Source organism: Glandiceps talaboti, chromosome 23, assembly GCF_964340395.1.
Source record: "Glandiceps talaboti chromosome 23, keGlaTala1.1, whole genome shotgun sequence".
Lineage (NCBI taxonomy): Eukaryota > Metazoa > Hemichordata > Enteropneusta > Spengelidae > Glandiceps > Glandiceps talaboti.
This window is the reverse complement of record NC_135571.1, coordinates 5427298-5446110: the sequence shown is the minus strand read 5'-3', so window position 1 is coordinate 5446110 and position 18813 is coordinate 5427298. Positions and strand designations below refer to the sequence as shown.

Genomic DNA, 18813 nt, shown 5'->3' with positions numbered 1-18813 from the left:
GAGAGAGAGATAGATAGAGAGAAACAGAGACGGAGAGAGAGAGAGAGAGGGAGGGAGAGAGAGATACAGAGAGAGAGATACAGAGAGAAACAGAGGGAGAGAGAGAGAGAGAGAGAGAGAGAGAGAGAGAGAGAGAGAGAGAGAGAGAGAGAGAGAGAGAGAGAGAGATTTGACCCATATTTCAAACACAGCACAACCAGTGACGTAGACACACATTGTGAACGACCAGAGGATATATTCTATATTTTGTGTGTACCTGGCTTGTGCATGGTATAATAATCCCAACTACAGATGAAAAGTTAATCATGAATCAATATCACTTGTGTCTTCAGATCACCAACTAGCAGATGAAACGGTCGTAGCAAAACCAACAGACACAAAAACTTTAGAGGAACAACTTGAACGTGTAGATGTGCATAATGATATTAATCATACAGCAGACAGCAACACAGGTGTCACCCCAGGTCATGACCCAGGTCAACCAGAACCTCGAGGTCAAGGTTGCAGTGACCCAGGTCAAGCAATGGAACATCAAGGTCAAGGTGACATTCAAAAAGATGATGACAGTGTAAGAACGAATGCCATAGCAACAACTGAGAATAGCCAGTGTCAAGGTCATGCTCATGTTCAAGATGGCGAAAAAACAGCAAGTAACACAGTGCTACCAAATACAGGAGGAACTCAAGGTCAAAGTGCAGCTGAAAAGTTAACTACATCAGTGCAGGAAACTGACAGTGAAACTACCACCACTACGGAATGCATTGTTAACAATACACAAACTCCTTCCAGTAATACCGGGAAAACGGAGGACACGTTTTCCATACCCCAAACGGAAAATTGGGAGGATGACTCAAGGAATAACACTGATGTTAATAATACAGTGACTAGTGTGTCCGCTAGTTGTGACAGTAGTGTGTCCGCTAGTGGGGACAATAGTACATCCACAAGTACTGAACCATTAGGGGCTACATGTGATAAGTGTGGCAAAGAGGGTGAAGGCAATGCACAGCAAGAAAACAGTGTAGGCACTGTAGACCAAAGACATGGAGACGTAGCTGCCACCTCAGACAATGAAATGAGAAACAGGAAAAACTCAAAGACCAAGAAGAAATGGTATATAAAGGTAGAGAAGTGTACAGAAGATGATACAGGTGTGTTATCTACTCTTTGTGTTTTGGGGTGGTAAGGTGGGCAGATCTATCGGAATTGTTTAGGATTCTGAACAGTGTACACACACACATGTGCGCGTGCAAATGCACACACACACACACACACACACACACACACACACACACACACACACACACACACACACACACACACTTGTGATGTGTATTTTGAAATGTAATGTAAGTGCCAGCACTCATTGAAATGTTTCTGTGTTATTTTATCATTACAGTTTTAGTGGTATATGTAGATAAAAGAATAACATTAGGTGCTATCAAGAAATCTTTAGAACCATACACTGGTAGAACATCTCAAAATTTTAAGGTGAGTCAAAAAATCGTAATACGAGGCATATAAGTTGTATCTTTGTGTAGTTTTTGTGCAGTTTTGTCGTTAAAAAATAGCAAATCTTTTGAAACATTTCAGTCTTCCAATTATTGAATTATCAGCTGTTCATGGAGATGTGAACTCTGACATTATATCCATGTGGAAATGTTTTTATGCAAATTCACTGCCTTATGCTAAATGTATGCAAATGTTATGCAAATGTTATGCTGATCATACATACCCCAACAATCAGGAGTTTGAATATTTGCGACTCAATGAAAACTGGCTCAATTATGTGTATTTATGCAAATTATAATATGCTAACTATATTTAAATATATGCTAATTATACATACACAGGTGTATAGAGTTTACCCCAACAATCAGGAGTTTGAATGTATACAACTCAATGAAAACTTGTCACTAGCTCAATTATGTGTATTTATGCAAATTATAATATGCTAAATATATTTAAATTTATGCTAATTATATATACACAGGTGTATAGAGTTTATCCCAACAGTCAGGAGTTTGAATATATACGACTCAATGAAAACGTAACTTGTCTCTGGCTCAATTATGTGTATTTATGCAAAATATTATATGCTGAATATATTTAAATTTATGCTAATTACACATACACAGGTGTATAGAGTTTACCCCAACAATCAGGATTTTGAATGTATACGACTCAATGAAAACTTGTGACTGGCTCAATTATGTGTATTTATGCAAAATATTATATGCTAAATATATTTAAATTTATGCTAATTATACATACACAGGTGTATAGAGTTTATCCCAACAATCAGGAGTTTGAATGTATACGACTCAATGAAAACTTGTCACTAGCTCAATTATGTGTATTTATGCAAATTATAATATGCTAAATATATTTAAATTTATGCTAATTATACATACACAGGTGTATAGAGTTTACCCCAACAATCAGGAGTTTGAATGTATACGACTCAATGAAAACCTCTCGTCATTTAGTGATGACACCAGAATAGCAATACGACTTGGCAGAGCTTTGGAGAAAGGAGAATACAGGGTGAAAATACATCAACTGCTTGTCAACAATCCAGAGGTAAGTGTAAGAAGTGAAAACCAATCAGAATGAGGCATGTATAAGTAGTAAAATGTTGTAAACCAATCAAAGTGATGTTTATAAAGTTTAGACTTGTCACAATAAGCTATTCATCTCTTGTAAGGTTAAAGTTCAGATTTGTAACCCAAACTAATCAGAATGAGGTTTACGAAGTTGAATAGACTTGTCACCCAATCAGAGTAAGCAATTCATCCCTTGCAATGTGTTAGCCAATCAAAATAAGGTTTATGAATTTGTCACCCAATCAGAATTAGATGTTGCGATGTAAGATTTTAAGCCAATCAAAACTCTACACCTCGTGTTATGAGCTGTCAATCAATTATGGTGAGCTTGTCCACATTCAACCAATCAGAAAAAATCCCAACAATTTTCAATGTTTGGTGAGAATGCTTTCCTGTATAAACTTTTTTACAGGTTTATTATGTGAAAAGTTGATTTATACATTAAAGGGGAACACCAGTCCAGGAAATAAAGACATGTTCAAAAAATATGTGTTCTAAAGAGGTATTTCATGATTTTACATCACATGCAATATTATGAGAAACTACAAGTCAATGCCTTTATAGGGCAGAGATACCCTATTCTCCCATCATGCAATGGTCCACATCAAAGATACCCTATAAAGGCACAAGATCAACTTGATGTTTCTCTGAAATCACAAGTAATTGTAGGTGATGTAAAATGATGACATGACTACCTAGAACCCATAGTTTGTGAAAATGTATCAATTTCCTGGAGTGTTGTTTCCCTTTAAACCAGATTTTTGGATAGTATTATAAAGCTGTGTAGGAATTTCAAAGTAATTGTCATTTGAATTATTTGGAAAGTGTAGTTGCTATAGTGGTTATTGTTTGTTTTGGTTTTTGTAGCCCTGTAAGTTCTTGTTTGAGTGGATATTTGCCAGGGGAATGACAGTATTGGCATCTAAAGAACAGATAGTTGAGGAGCTCAGGAAGTCCTATGATATGGATGTTCCTATCGACAGGTAAGATTTAATGCTAAGTTAGGGGGTCCTATGATATGGATGTTCCTATCGACAGGTAAGATCTAATGCTAAGTTAGGGGGTCCTATGATGTGGATGTTCCTATCGACAGGTAACATCTAATGCTAAGTTAGGTGGTCCTATGATATGGATGTTCCTATTGACAGGCAAGATCTAATGCTAAGTTAGGTGGTCCTATGATATGGATGTTCCTATCGACGGGTAACATCTAATGCTAAGTTAGGTGGTCCTATGATATGGATGTTCCTATCGACAGGCAAGATCTAATGCTAAGTTAGGTGGTCCTATGATATCATTATGTCACCATAACATGTGCCTATGTCAGAGTGTGTGTATATGTCATCAGATCTGCTGTGCTATGTCACCACAATATGTGCCTATGTCATCAGTTCTTTAGTGATATGTCAGAGTGTGTGTATATGTCATCAGATCTGCCATGCTATGTCACCACAATATGTGCCTATGTCATCAGTTCTTCAGTGGTATATCACAGTGGGTGTATATGTCATCAGGTGTTGATTTAGGAATAAACAATTTTCAGAATTCAGCTATGATCTGTTCCGATAATCCCATCTATTGTCCTGCTTTGTATTCCAGATGTCGGTTCAGGAAGAAAACATGGAAAAATCCAGGGACCATCTTTCTTGATGATCAGATCTATGAGGACGACATTCCAGTATTTCCTAACTGGGAAATCTTTGTGCAAGTACTAGATGGTAAGTAGTGATTGCTATACTTGCAACAGTTGTCAAGAAATGTTGGCGATTAGAACGTTGTTTTATCAGTAGTAGGTGCTGGAAAGTCTTATCACACTATGAGATAGACAGACACGTTCTCTTGTTAACATAGTACTAGTTTTAGAAAATTGTTTTATTTTCGCAAATGTTGACAAATTTTGATTTCATACAGTTATCATAAATACCAAATGAGTAAATCAATATATTAATCAATCAATCAATCAATCAATCAATCAATCAATCAATCAATCATCAGTCAGTCAGTCAGTCAGACAGTCAGACAGTGAGTCAGTCAGTGAGTCAGTCAGTCAATCAATCAATCCATCAATCAATCAATCAATCAGTCAGTCAGTCAATCAATCAATCAATCAGTGAATTTATAAAGTGCCAGTTTCCACTATGATGTAGAGTTGAGAGGTGCTGTACAGTTAGAATGGTCTAGAGAATAGATATGTCTTGAAGTACTTTTTGAAGGCGTTAGCTGTTGGTTTTTGTCATATTTCCAATGGCAGTGTATTCCATAGATGGAGTGCAGCACATGAGAACATATGCCAACCATGTGACACTAGTTTGTACTTGGGTTCGTAAATCTTTGACAAACGATCAGAGTGTCCTGGGATTTGGTTTCATGTGAATAGGGAACTTGCAATCCAGACTGAGCATGCTCAGATGCAAAGGACTATGGGATTATCTGTGGTTATCGTAATACATAATCAGATAAAATAAACCTCCCACAATGGCCGGGGTGCCTATGAATTGATCATTTGTGGTTACAAACAATGTAACATTATTGTTTACAATACTGTTTGATTAGTATTTATTATCACATTTCCCATGATGCAACATTCAACATGGCGAGTTTGCAAGTTCCCTATTAGGTCATATATGTAGGTTGGTAATTAGTCAAATTCAATTCAGAGATTTGCATGTGATTAATAAGAGTTTAAATTTAATTTTATCCTGCACTGATAGTATGTAGTGTGATACAAATTATTTTTAAAAAACTCTAAACTCTCTGCTAAACTTTCACTTGATCGATTTACTCTTAGAACCTGAGAAGTTGAAATCAATGTCTGACCTGTCTCTGTTTGTCAAGAGATGGAGACCATCAGAGTTGAAATTTGATCCATTCCAGGAAATTACAACCGTTGCCAACGCTACCATAACAGAACTCAAACAAAAGGTAACTTTTGTACATATTATTAAACATTTGATGTTTGTCTGTTACCAAGATGAATTTCCATGTTTGTCTGTTACCAAGACGAATTTCCATGTTTGTCTGTTGCCAAGATGAATTTCCATGTTTGTCTGTTGCCAAGATGAATTTCCATGTTTGTTTGTTGCCAAGATGAATTTCCATGTTTGTTTGTTGCCAAGATGAATTTCCATGTTTGTCTGTTACCAAGACGAATTTCCATGTTTGTCTGTTACCAAGATGAATTTCCATGTTTTTATTGAGCTATTATATTCGGAACATGTTGAACAGGAATAATATTTATTTTCAGTTTTGTTTGGAAAGCTTTTCTGTTACCATTACAGAAAATTCCTTAACTGTCGTACTCTTTCCTTTATTTTTTCACACCAACTCTGTGTGTGTGTGTGTGTGTGTGTGTGTGTGTGTGTGTGTGTGTGTGTGTGTGTGTGTGTGTGTGTGTGTGCATGTGCATGTGCATGTGTGTGTGCGTACATGGGTACATGTGAGTGCATGCGTGTGTGTGTATGTGTGTGCGTGCTTACATGCATGCATGTGTTTGTATGTGTGTGCATGTGAATTTGCGCGTGTTGTAAAACACCACCACACTCAGACACAGTGTATTTCTCACCCACTGTGTTTTGATTCTATGAGACCATATATTTCTATATTTTCACCACAGATATCAGCTGTTAGTGAGATACCAGTGGAGAACATAGAGTTTGCCAAAGGTAGAGGTACATTTCCCTGTGAATTGTCCGTATTGGATGTACAGACAGAGTTAGAGTGGGAACCACAGGTTGCAACACTTAATGTTTGTCCATTGTATATATGTGATGATGGACAAGTTGTCTATTACAGGTAAGTCTGATACATACATAGTACCATAAACTCAGGTTTTTACAAGCGTTACCCCCTTTCTCTCTCCCCCCCCCCCCCCCCCCCCTCTTCCTTGAAAGGCTGGTACAGTGGTAGCCACACACACATGTATGATGGACAGGTTGTCTATTACAGGCAAGTTTAATACATAGTACCATAATCCCCTCAGTTTTTTACAAGCATCGCCCCCTTTCTCACCCCTCCCTGAAAGGCTGGTAGCCACACACACATGTATGTGATGATGGACATGTTGTGTATTATTAGTGTGATACACTATACCATAATCTCCCGCAGGCTTTTACAAGGGTCACTCTCACCCCCATTTCTAAATGATGGACAGGTTAATTTGTCTATCACAGGTAAGTTAGACACACAGTACCATAGTCCCCCTCACATTTTTACATTGGTCAACACAACCCCCCCCCCCCCCCATATTTCTAAATAGCTGTACCCACCCACACACATTGATGATATACAGGTTGCCTATTACAGGTAGTCTGATACAGTATACCATAGTCTCCCTCCCCTTGCATTTTACTACCAAAAATGCAGCTATTTCAAAAAACACAGTGACAGGTTTCTTTCCTGTATATTCATAATATTGTAATCCAACATTAGTAGATAAAAAATCTGTAATACTCTCTACAACGACAGTTTCATAGGTGCTGTATGAGCTCTGTGAGTGTGTTACATGGTCAAGGTTATCTACAGTTTCATGGGTGCTTTATGAGCTCTGTGAGTGTGTTACATGGTCAAAGTCATCTACAGTTTCATGGGTGCTGTATGAGCTCTGTGAGTGTGTTACATGGTCAAATTATCTAATGAGCGTCATCTTAATCTCACCCTTATTCACATGCAGATTAAGCCTGTAAGCTGAAAGATTGGTTTCTGCACTAATACTGTGATACCAAAATTAATGATTATTTTTTTTTGTGTTGTCAATATCTTCAGGGATAGTAGAGAAGAACTTAAAGATTTATCAGATGATGAAAGAAAGGAAATTCAGAAAAGAGAAAATGCCAGGTGAGATTATTAGAAATGAAAACAATACAGTGTTTACAACCAAAAACATAGGCTGCTTACTCTGGAATCATTTTTATAGTTTGAGTTCTGAGAATGTATTTTGTTCAGAAGAGGTTGGTACAAACTCAAGAAGGAATCTTTGATTATCACTATTAACAGTTTTCTTAAATCTGAAACTTTGCCTAACATGATAAAACTTTCAAACAGCATCATTATGTCTGTCAAGACGTGGTTGTAAACATTCCCTACACACACACCACACACACACACACACACACACACACACAACACCTCACACATACACACACACACACACACATACACAAACAAACACACACACACCTCACACACACCACACCACACACATACATACATACATACATACATACATACATACATACATACATACATACACACATACATACACACATACATACATACATACATACATACATACATACATACATACATACATACATACATACATACATACATACATACAGACAGACAGACACGTGTACAGACAGACGGACACACAGGCACTGATGTACACTGCAAAAGATCTTAAGTGATAGCTTAAAGTATATTTTCTTCATTTTATTTCAGATGGGTCAATTCTGGACAACGTATAACATATTCACCAAAGAAAGAAAAAGCTCTGAAAATCTACACAGACTCCTCACCTCCACAGAGACACTCTGCACAGGATGATTAAACTTTGACCTTTAATAGCTCCCATCATGCAACATTTACAACATCAGAGCTTTATAAGAAAGAATTTGGTGACCTTTAACCTTTTCTTCCCAGCTTCACAGGATATTAACCCTTCCAATATATGGCGCCCCCTAGTGGTACAGTACTTTAATTTTCTTGGTTTATTAAAGGGGTTTCAGAGTATAAACTTTTACAGTTCATTACTTACTTTGTGAACATTTTATGATATGGTGGAAATACTTCTAAATTCAAAAAAAATGTGACACTATGATGTCAGAGATGGGTTTGGGATTACAGTTGTATATGACATTATTTCTAAGATATACCACAAGAGGGCGCTATATATCAGACGTGTATATTACTCTAGAATATTTGCAATGTACAGAATTACAAAAGAAGTGTGACAACGCAACATAACAGAAGATGCTGCAAAAATTCTTTGCAAATCATAGACATTGGTAAGGAGGGCCCTTTTTTGATAGGTAGTGATGTCACTGGGTATACACCCACAAAGGAAGTGATGTCACAGGGTATAAACCAACATAGGAAGTGATGTCACTGGGTAGACACCAACATAGGAAGTGATGTCACTGGGTAGACACCAACATAGGAAGTGATGTCACTGGGTATACACCAACATAGGAAGTGATGTCACTGGGTAGACACCAACATAGGAAGTGATGTCACTGGGTATACACCAACATAGGAAGTGATGTCACTGGGTATACACCAACATAGGAAGTGATGTCACTGGGTATACACCAACATAGGAAGTGATGTCAGCATAGCATGTCCATAGCCTGTTGCTCAGCCTTTTTTTTGAGCATACTCAATAGTAATGATATGAAAACTTAACGAGCAAAAATGGTCCAACATAGACAACAACCATGGCCATTGAGAGCAATCATATGGACATGCTAAAGGAATGCTACTTGTAAAGAAGTAAGCACCATGTTGAGTCAAAACTGGGCTTTGGGCAAAAGACAAAAACAATTGGCCATAAATTTGTCTAACATGGGATTGTTCACATGATGCGTGGTAGGTGTCTACGTTCTGCCATCTGATTCGTCTTGGCTTGGAAATATTTCTCTAGTACAATGTTTGCCCAAAGTCTTCTGACTGGTTGAGCATGCAAAGTAAGAGGCCAGGTAACAGCAGTACAGTGTTATCAATGTAGGAAGTGATGTCATATAGTCTCCATCATAGCAGGATGTGATGTCAGAATTTAAATCATAACAGGAAGTGATGTAAGAGCCTCAACCACAAGAGGAAGTGATGTTAGAAATTAAATCCACAGGAAGTGATGTCAGTTAAAATCAACAGGAAGTGATGTCATGAATCAGAATGAGGTCTGAGATGATGCTCTACTTAATGAATACATCAAACAGTTACTGTATATACACATATATGCTTGAAATCTGAGAACTTATTTGCTGTGGAAGCAACTCAGTTTTTATTGAACAGATTTATAAGTTCTGTTATCGTTTACTTCCAATAACTTATGCAGTAAAATGAATCAAAATGTAATGTAAAGGAGCACAGAAGTGAGGCTCAGTTCATCTCAGTCTGTATGGTATGTTGTGACAGGGCGCCCTCACACATCAGTCAACTCCTGTCATGCTAGATGGAGCAGGCTGGTGAGAGAGGCGCAACATAACATCGTACCACAGTCTAAGTTCATCTTAGTTGCATTTCTCCTACTTAAACCACAAACATCCATTTTCACTGACCCTGCTACAAGCAACCTCTCTAAAATAGAACTGTAAAAATTGTCAAGCTACGCTCAGAAGTGTGCTGTACACTAGGGTGAGGCATCATGGGTAAGTAAACAATATTTGGAGCTTCACACCTTCTTTGCTGAAATTATATTTAAGAGCTATTATGCTCCTATCGTTTACATACCCATAATGCTTTGCCTTAGTCTACCAAAGGTCTCTCCTTCATCAGATCTGTCAGTTCTTGAGACTATATTTTAGAGAGGCCCTATGCTGCAGGGTTGGTGAAAATTACTTAGCCAGGCTTTCTAACTCATGAGATATGCTGCTTTAGCAAAACCAGCATTACTTATGTATACCTTTAAACATGAAATGTGCCTCGGTAATAAACGAACTTTTTCTTTGTTCAAGAAAATTCTAACTTATCCTCTGTTAAAATCAAGCATCACATACAAATTTTTTAAATTGAGGTTAAAATTGACCAAAATTATGCCATTTTAGAATCCAATATGGCCGCCAAATATTAGAATCCAATATGGCCGCCAAATATTAGAATCCAATATGGCCGCCAAATATTAGAATCCAATATGGCCGCCAAATATTAGAATCCATGGCTGCCAAATATTAGAATCCAATATCGCCACCAAATATTGAATAAACTGTATATGGGAATATAAAAAAATTGACGATTTCCTTGAAAACAAGATGGTGGACCCAACAATTTCTTTCTATTTTTTTCAAAAGGACCAGAAGCAAGTTTCCATATTATATGGCAAAGTTTGGAGAGATTCTAAAACTTTTAGTGAAATTTGTTCTGAGGTGCAATCTATCTTAATGTATTAGTATCATCATGTTAAATGCAGTGTCAATAACATGGCACAAGACAAACAGTATAAAGTCATATAAAATGAGATAAAATTTGCTTCTTTTAAAGTTGCCATTTGGTTCAAATGGACGCACATAAGACACTCTTTTAATAGTATGGAAGCAAAGCTTGCCACATAACAGAGTTCTCCCCAGCTTTAACATAATGCTGGTCAAAAAAAAATCAACAAAAAAAACCAAAACGTAATTTGACAACTTCTTTTGGTTATGAAGACTACTGGTATGCAGCCTCCTAGCTGAGAAGTATAAATGTTATTGAATCACCACTTTCAGATTTTATTGAGAATTTGGAATTTGGACCTAAAGTAGGGATTCGGTGTCAAGTAGTGAGTATTGATATCATAATTTTGATTGTGAAGAGGCTTGGAACTGATAAAGACACATGTTGATATGCCTTCCTCATTCTGAGTATTGCCATCCTGATGAAAATGACGTACCTCCTTCATTATCAACCACTACTTTATGAATAGTAGATATATGCCACCATATTCCATAGAGAGTTGAATGAAAACCATTAAAGGGGAACACCATTCAACGAAACTTTGGATTCCGAAGAATCATGTCATGACTTCAAATTATATGAATTTTGAGTGATTGCCAAGAAACACCAAATTGAAACTCTATTTCATGTCCATTGTTGTAGCATGGGTTCACTGTTGCCTCATGGGACTTAAGCATGCATATGGGTTAGATGAACAATGTTCATGATTTATCGTAAGGTAATAAGCAATCAGGAGTCATGAATATGCATTGGTTATCTAGTAATATGTATATTCATTTGCCAAGTCTCATCAGGCAACAGTGCATCACTGCGAGAACAATGAATTTGAAATAGAGTTTCAATTTCATTCAGTTTCATTCAATTTCATTTTACATGGTAATCTTCCAAACTTTATATGATATCAAATCATGAAATGACTTCCTAGAACCTAAAATTCATGAAATTACCTTTATTTCCTGGAAGTGATGTTCCCCTTTAAAGTCAGGGCACATGATAAGAAAAGTAGAGCCACAAGTGTCTGTGGTAGTAAAAATAAGAATAGAGCCACAAGTGTCTGTGGTAGTAAAAATGAAAATACAGCCACAAGTGTCTGTGGTAGTAAAAATAAGAGTAGAGCCACAAGTGTCTGTGGTAGTAAAAATAAAAAATAGAGCCACAGTGTCTGTGGTAGTAAAAATAAGAATAGAGCCACAAGTGTCTGTGGTAGTAAAAATAAAAAATAGAGCCACAGTGTCTGTGGTAGTAAAAAAAAAGCTGTTTCCTGAGCAGATTGCTAACAACATAGAAATCTTATATGATGTCTTTCATTTTACTTCCTTTTCCATGCATAAAGATATTTCATAGTTTATAGTATAAAAAATTTGGATGAATGGCAGCTTACTTAAGGGGTCCAATTGAGATGAGCATTAAAAGTAGGTATGACAACTTACTTAAGGGGCCCAGTTCAGGTAAGCATATAAATTAATAGGTATGAATAACAGTTCTCTGACAGCTATATAAAAAATTGGTCCAGAACAAAAGAATAATACTACTGTGAATGTGGGATTGAAACATGGGCCTTTAAGGCTTGCAATAGTTAATTACACTGTCAATTATACTTGCAGTAAAACATACATTTTGAACCATACGGCAACTTTTAAGGAAAGTTCAGAAGAACAGACATGTTACCTGTTTTTTTCCGTCTTTTTTGCTTTATTTTAAAATACATGAAAAGAATATACAAAGAGTGATTTCCTTCAGAGCTTTTGGACTCGTCTGTTTTACTGTGATGGTAAACTCAAAACAAGAAATGGATACATTGCTAGCGTTTAACATCACAGTGGGTGAAGTCACATAAACATCAAATTAAACAGCTGTCATCAATTTTCATGATGTAATTAGTGTAATAAAATCGTTACCATATATTTGATTTGTACTCTAATGGTCTGTTTTAAAGCTTTTCACAGACACACACACACACACACATGTATGTACACTGAGTCTCTCGTACAATTATAGTCACACACAATCTCGTATTCATGCTACCAGATTCTCATCATCGGAGGCTCTGCTACAAGACCATGCAATGAGACTCTGGGGAAACTTAATCCCAAATCGCTTGCATATGATCTCTCCCAGAGCAGCGTATGGTGGAGAATTTTGCATGGATGACTTGGTATTACATTTCTCCAAACTCTCATCTTGGTGTTCTTGTTGAAGAGCCTCCTTCGGTGAATATCTTGATAACTAAGACTATAATACAGTCTCTCTCTCTCTCTCTCTCTCTCTCTCTCTCTCTCTCTCTCTCTCTCTCTCTCTCTCTCTCTCTCTCTCTCTCTCTCTCTCTCTCTCTCTCTCCCTCCCTCCCTCCCTCCCTCCCTCCCTCTCCCTCCCTCCCTCCCTCCCTCCCTCCCTCATTCCCCGAACTGTTTAAAAAGTTATATATAAAAACAAACGTAGGTATGAGAATTATACCTTCACGTACTTTGTTTGCATTTGTTTAGTCGGTCTGTCTAGACTACATCATTAGCATAGACCGTAATTTGCATATTTGACAACTGCAAATTTCCTATTTTAACGTTTATTCAATATAAATACACATTGTATGTGCCGATTAATACACGATAAGAACAATTTACCTCGAAAATTTAGTCAAAACGTGATTTGCGGAGTTGTACGCCACAGAAACGGGTACAAATACAATTGTCACACGATTTTGACAAGGCCGTCGTCGTGAAAGCGTACACCAGAACGAGGCTCTTCAGTAAGGCATTCTTACGTAACTTACATTGTCTATATTAAAGTGAACCAGTGACCCGCGGCACTAGGACCTTTAGAACGACATTTTGCTTCCAGTAGAAACAATTGCGGTTCCGATTACGCTCACTTTTAGAATAGGTGGGGTAGGTAGATTTATTTTTTAATATTTCTTTTTCATCTGTGTGTCGTATGAGTGTGCGTGAATGCGTGCTGTGTTTATTTTTGACTTAATTTTCTTCCTTGCGTCCATTTATGAATTTGAATTAATCTAAAATTGAATGTACGGGCCATGGACACGACTAGTTCTGCTGAACTATTTTCATGGTCCCCATTAGATAAAACATGTATATTTCCTTTTGTCCAATTTGTTTGAAAGTGTAATGTATTATTTATTTATTTATTTATTGTTTTGTTTTTTGTTATCTGATGAAATAAATTTCAATTCAATTCAATTCAATTCAGGTAGGTATGTTCTCCGTTGGTTTCCTTATAGTATCTGTGTTATTGGTTTATCATCATCAGATGTACAGCCATTATAGATTGGAAGAACAGTTTTGTATTGTCTTTTAGCTTTTTTAAGTTGATGTCAGCTTCTGCATCAATTATTTCTTGCAAGACTTTAAAATTTTCGCGATTTTATCATTTTTTCTTGAATACGTAAAAAAAAGGTGTAGGGTTGGCATAAAAAACCAGGTGGGCTCGGGAAACCGGAACTTCACACAATTATATAGTTGTCTGAGCCGGAACTAATTATATAAACAAATGTTCTAGGCCTAACATAGACTGTCGACAGTCGCTCGTGCCTTTTTTCCCTACGTTTTATCTAAACTTAAGTCGTTGCCGCGCTCCAATCCGGCGCAATACTACTATAATCGCATACTGATAGTGATATCGAGGGCCGGACCCTCGATCTCTCGGGTCTTCGGACCTCGATATCAGTATGCGATTATAGTAGTGTTTGTTTGATTGATTGATTGATTGATTGATTGATTGATTGATTGATTGATTGATTGATTGATTGATTGACTGATTAATACATAGAATGACTGATTTATTGATTAATAAACTGATCTTTTTTTGAATATTGATAGTCGAATCAATAAACCGCTTAAGTCATCAAAGATTAGACATTAATTAATTCATTAATTAATTCATTCATTCATTCATTCATTCATTCATTCATTCATTCATTAAAACAAGAGACTAGCCAACTGATTTATTTATGAAAAGATAAATAGACAGACTGGTTGCTTAATTTTATTAAATTCTTCCATCATCAGTATTCTATATTTGTGTCAATAAATTCAATTCTACTTTTACAGCTGATGCATTCAACGATGGCTGTTCCCATGGTTACAGTACTAGTATTTGGATTCTACATATCACTATTCTTCACTGTCACAACAACCTGTCCAGCACCATGCATATGTTCTGGAACAGTGGTTGACTGTGAAAACAGGAATTTGACTGAGATTCCTCACGACATTCCAACCAACACAACCCAGTTATATCTTGATCATAATAATTTGGTTTCCATACAGAATAATTCATTTCAAGATTTAGAAAGTTTGGTGTTACTTGACCTGGATAACAATCAAATAGAAGAGTTGGAGTTGTTGTCTTTTGCTGGTTTGAATAATTTGCTGTATTTGTATCTTCATGACAATCATCTAATCACCTTACCTGAGGAGGTATTCAGTGGATTTGACACCAAACAGTACTTATTACGTAAGTACAGAAATGGAACAACTGTGCAGGAAGAGTTTATTTTTCCTGGTCTTCATCAACTACAACATCTTCAGCTAGCTCACAACAGACTAACCACATTACCCAGGAAAGTTTTCAGGGGACTTGGAAACCTTCAACATTTGCATCTTCAGGACAATGACATTGTCACCCTAGAAGAGTTTATTTTTGAAGATCTCTCTGATCTTTTCATGCTCGATATACACCAAAACAAACTGTCTTGCTTACAGCAGAATACCTTCATTGGATTAATCAATCTACAAATTTTGAAACTTAACATCAACCAAATCAAAGCTGTATCAGATGGAACATTTGCTAACTTGACAAATCTATCTTATCTAAACCTGTACAATAACTTGATCACTGCATTACCAGGGAATATATTCCAAGGGCTTACAGAGTTGACAGATCTGAGATTTAACAGTAACAAGATACAAGTACTACCAGAGGAGCTTTTCGAAGATTTGCATAAATTGAATAGATTGTATATAAATGATAATCTATTGACAAGTCTACCAGGTAACATCTTTGATGATTTAGACAGTCTACGTTATATACAGATGGCGTCTTACATTTGGTCATGTGACTGTCGTTCACAAAGTTTCCGACGATGGTTAGATAACAAGGAGGACCTAAGTAGTTCAGGCAACTTTATACGTTGTGGGTCTCCTGAACAACATAGAGGTAAAGATTTCCTGACAATTCCACTTACCAACTTAACATGTTACCCTCCTCCTGTCTTTGATTCACCCATTAAAACAATTACGTCATCTGAAGGTAGCAATGTAACACTAGACTGTGATGTCTTTGGTGAACCAACTCCATCAATATACTGGATTACACCAAGTGGTACTACAGTTCAATTCAGTGATGAAGAACAAGACAGTTGTTATAAGAGCAGACTTCAACTTGACAATGGTACTCTTATGATTCCATTCTCTAAGATAGAAGATGAAGGAACATATCTCTGTGTTGCTTCCAACTCTGAAGGTTCGAGTGTAGCTGTAAGAACTCTAAAGTTATTTGATGCCAGTGTGCCACCAACTTACATGACAACCACAGATAAACAGTCAACTACCATCACAACACAACCAACTTCTACATCCACCATATCAGAGTTACCAACCACTATGACCTCAGCTATGACATCTGATCAAACAACACAAGCTCATCCGACATCTACTTTGACATCTGGTTTTGTGATAACTTCTACAACAGAAATCCCTCCACATCCAGTAAGTGATGGGTTATCTTCCCAGGTACAAACCTTTCTAGTATTTATGGGAGGACTGCTCACAGGGATATTGTGTATTATTACTGTATTGGTAACACGGTATTTCTGTATGCGAAGAGCAAGAACTGAGAAGTCTACTGACACCAGTAAGAATACAGCTTCACAAGTATTTGACAATACTGTGTTTGAAAGTCAGTCTCAACTGAGGCACCCGACAACACAAACACAGAATAACAATATTGCATTGGAGCAAACCCCATACGATGAAAACACCATCACATCTCCTTCTGGTCAAACCAATCAATCTCATCCTACCTATGAAACTATAACTACAGCACTCAATCCAAAACCAGAACATACATCCCTGACAACCAAATTCCAAGAACAAGACTACCAAACACTGAATATTTAAATTCCAAAAATTCAATTTAAATGTGATTTTATCAGTGAGAGTTTCATAACACTTTTACAACCGAATCATGACCACAGATGTGACAATGTATTTTACTCTTTTGGGGGAGGGATATGTTTTACGTTATTTCAAAATATTCCAGACACATGATATGATGTGTTACAATATTGGGTATTGCATAGCAACTTTTATAATTTCCCCCAGATGTTTTTTCTTAGGATACATTTAAATTTAGGGTCCCTTGTTGCAATGAAAACACCTCAACAATGGGCAGCTAGTGGTTTATATACAGACCAACAACTTGACCTTTCAGACTAGTATTATAATTATCTCTAGTAAAAGGATTTTTGCTAAATTTCTTGGTATATATATAGATATATTGAAGTAGACAGTTATTCCTTTTTACAATTTTAGATACATACAATATTTTTTACAGTTTTTTTTTGTAATACTACAAGTAATAAGTATGTTTACTTTTTTAGTGTTCATCAAAATAATGAAAACCTTCATAATTTTCTTCAGATATAAACATTGAAACTCACATTCAGATTCATGTCAAAAAATTTTTTTTGATGTTAAGAAAACAGAAGTAACCATACATATACTGGTAATTGTAATATAAAAAAAATATTGAATGTTTTGAATTATTTTTTTTATTATATTAAAATTTATAAACATATACTTTTATTCTTCAAAATGATAAAAGCGTTTGCAATTTTCTTCAGATAAAGTGAAATTCACATTCAGAGTTTTTTTATGTTGAGAAAACGAAAGTAAGCATACATAATTAGATTAAATAATTAAATGGATATATGCAGCTGGGAGCAGGATTAGAATAATAAATGTCTGTAGTCTATAAACATTCTTGAACAATTCACGTTTTCCCTCAAAATTAGTGTTTCTATCTTTAGATTATATGATGTATGGTTTAGGGATAAAAATAATATTGGAGAGTATATTTATATAACTACTGTTTTACATTAATATGGTTTAGCAGGAGAAATTATCAGTTTAAATATTCAGTAACGTATATATAGTATATATCAGTTTTTTAAATTTTATACATACAAATGTATATTACATGTTTCGTATATATCTTTCTCATTCATGATAAATGTATATTACATTCTTGCTATATATCTTTTTTATACCAAACAATTGTAGACATTTGAACAATTGAGCATATACTCAGTACATGATAAAACAATGCTGTTGACTGCATCCTTTTGTGACCCAGGTTCTTGGAACTTTGAGTTAGTGCATAGACCTTGGTTAGTGTTAATTTATATTCATTGTGTAAGATTTACCTTTGTGAATATATTAAAGACAAAAGTATTTCACTTCATGTGTGAGAGGGCGCTGTTCGTGATGACCGCTTTACCTTTCGCCCTCCCATCTTGTAGAAGGTAATGAAGAATTAAATCAGCAAAGTGTCAATCACAATTCAATTGTTGTTGTTGTTGTTTTTGTAGTTTGAACATTTATCAATTATTGTAAGAAATAGAATGGAAAAAAATTAGTTATGACAGTTATAAATATAAGTAAAATGGTGAAGTTACGAAATTAGAGTTAGTTATTAAACTATAATCTTTTGCAACCATGTAGTGTCATTCTGTAATATAAACTTTTATCAACCAAAATAATACTACATATATTCACATGTGCTAAGTCCTACGTGGCAACAGTGGATCACAGCTAGAAAAATGAAGGGGGAAATAAAGTTTCAATTTGGTGTTTCTTGGCAATCGCTTGACTACAGAACCTAAAGTTTATGAAAATAAGTTGTACATAATAAAGGCCCCAATGATGCGCCATATATATTTCCTGGAGTGCGATTCCCCTTTGGGCCTGCAATAGTTACACTGTCAATTATACTTACAATAAAACATACATTTTGAACCCATGCAACAACGTTTTTAAAGAAAGCT

At 36.0% G+C, this 18813-nt stretch overlaps 2 protein-coding genes across 2 annotated transcripts in view; one reads left to right on the top strand and one right to left on the bottom strand.

Moving 5' to 3' along the window:
- The window catches only part of LOC144452850 (ubiquitin carboxyl-terminal hydrolase 47-like), a 35745-nt gene extending 23099 nt beyond the window's left edge, over window positions 1–12646 (top strand). Inside the window, exons 21-29 of the mRNA XM_078144034.1 lie at window positions 333–1151; window positions 1400–1491; window positions 2419–2583; window positions 3474–3589; window positions 4206–4324; window positions 5395–5528; window positions 6220–6398; window positions 7368–7439; window positions 8046–12646. Of these exons, the coding sequence (XP_078000160.1) occupies window positions 333–1151; window positions 1400–1491; window positions 2419–2583; window positions 3474–3589; window positions 4206–4324; window positions 5395–5528; window positions 6220–6398; window positions 7368–7439; window positions 8046–8154 (1805 nt within the window). The 3' untranslated portion in view covers window positions 8155–12646. The remainder of the gene's footprint in view (window positions 1–332; window positions 1152–1399; window positions 1492–2418; window positions 2584–3473; window positions 3590–4205; window positions 4325–5394; window positions 5529–6219; window positions 6399–7367; window positions 7440–8045) is intronic.
- Window positions 1–18813, bottom strand: part of LOC144452852 (large ribosomal subunit protein uL1-like) — a 418633-nt gene that overhangs the window by 28363 nt on the left and 371457 nt on the right. The gene's annotated exons all lie outside the window — the stretch shown is intronic.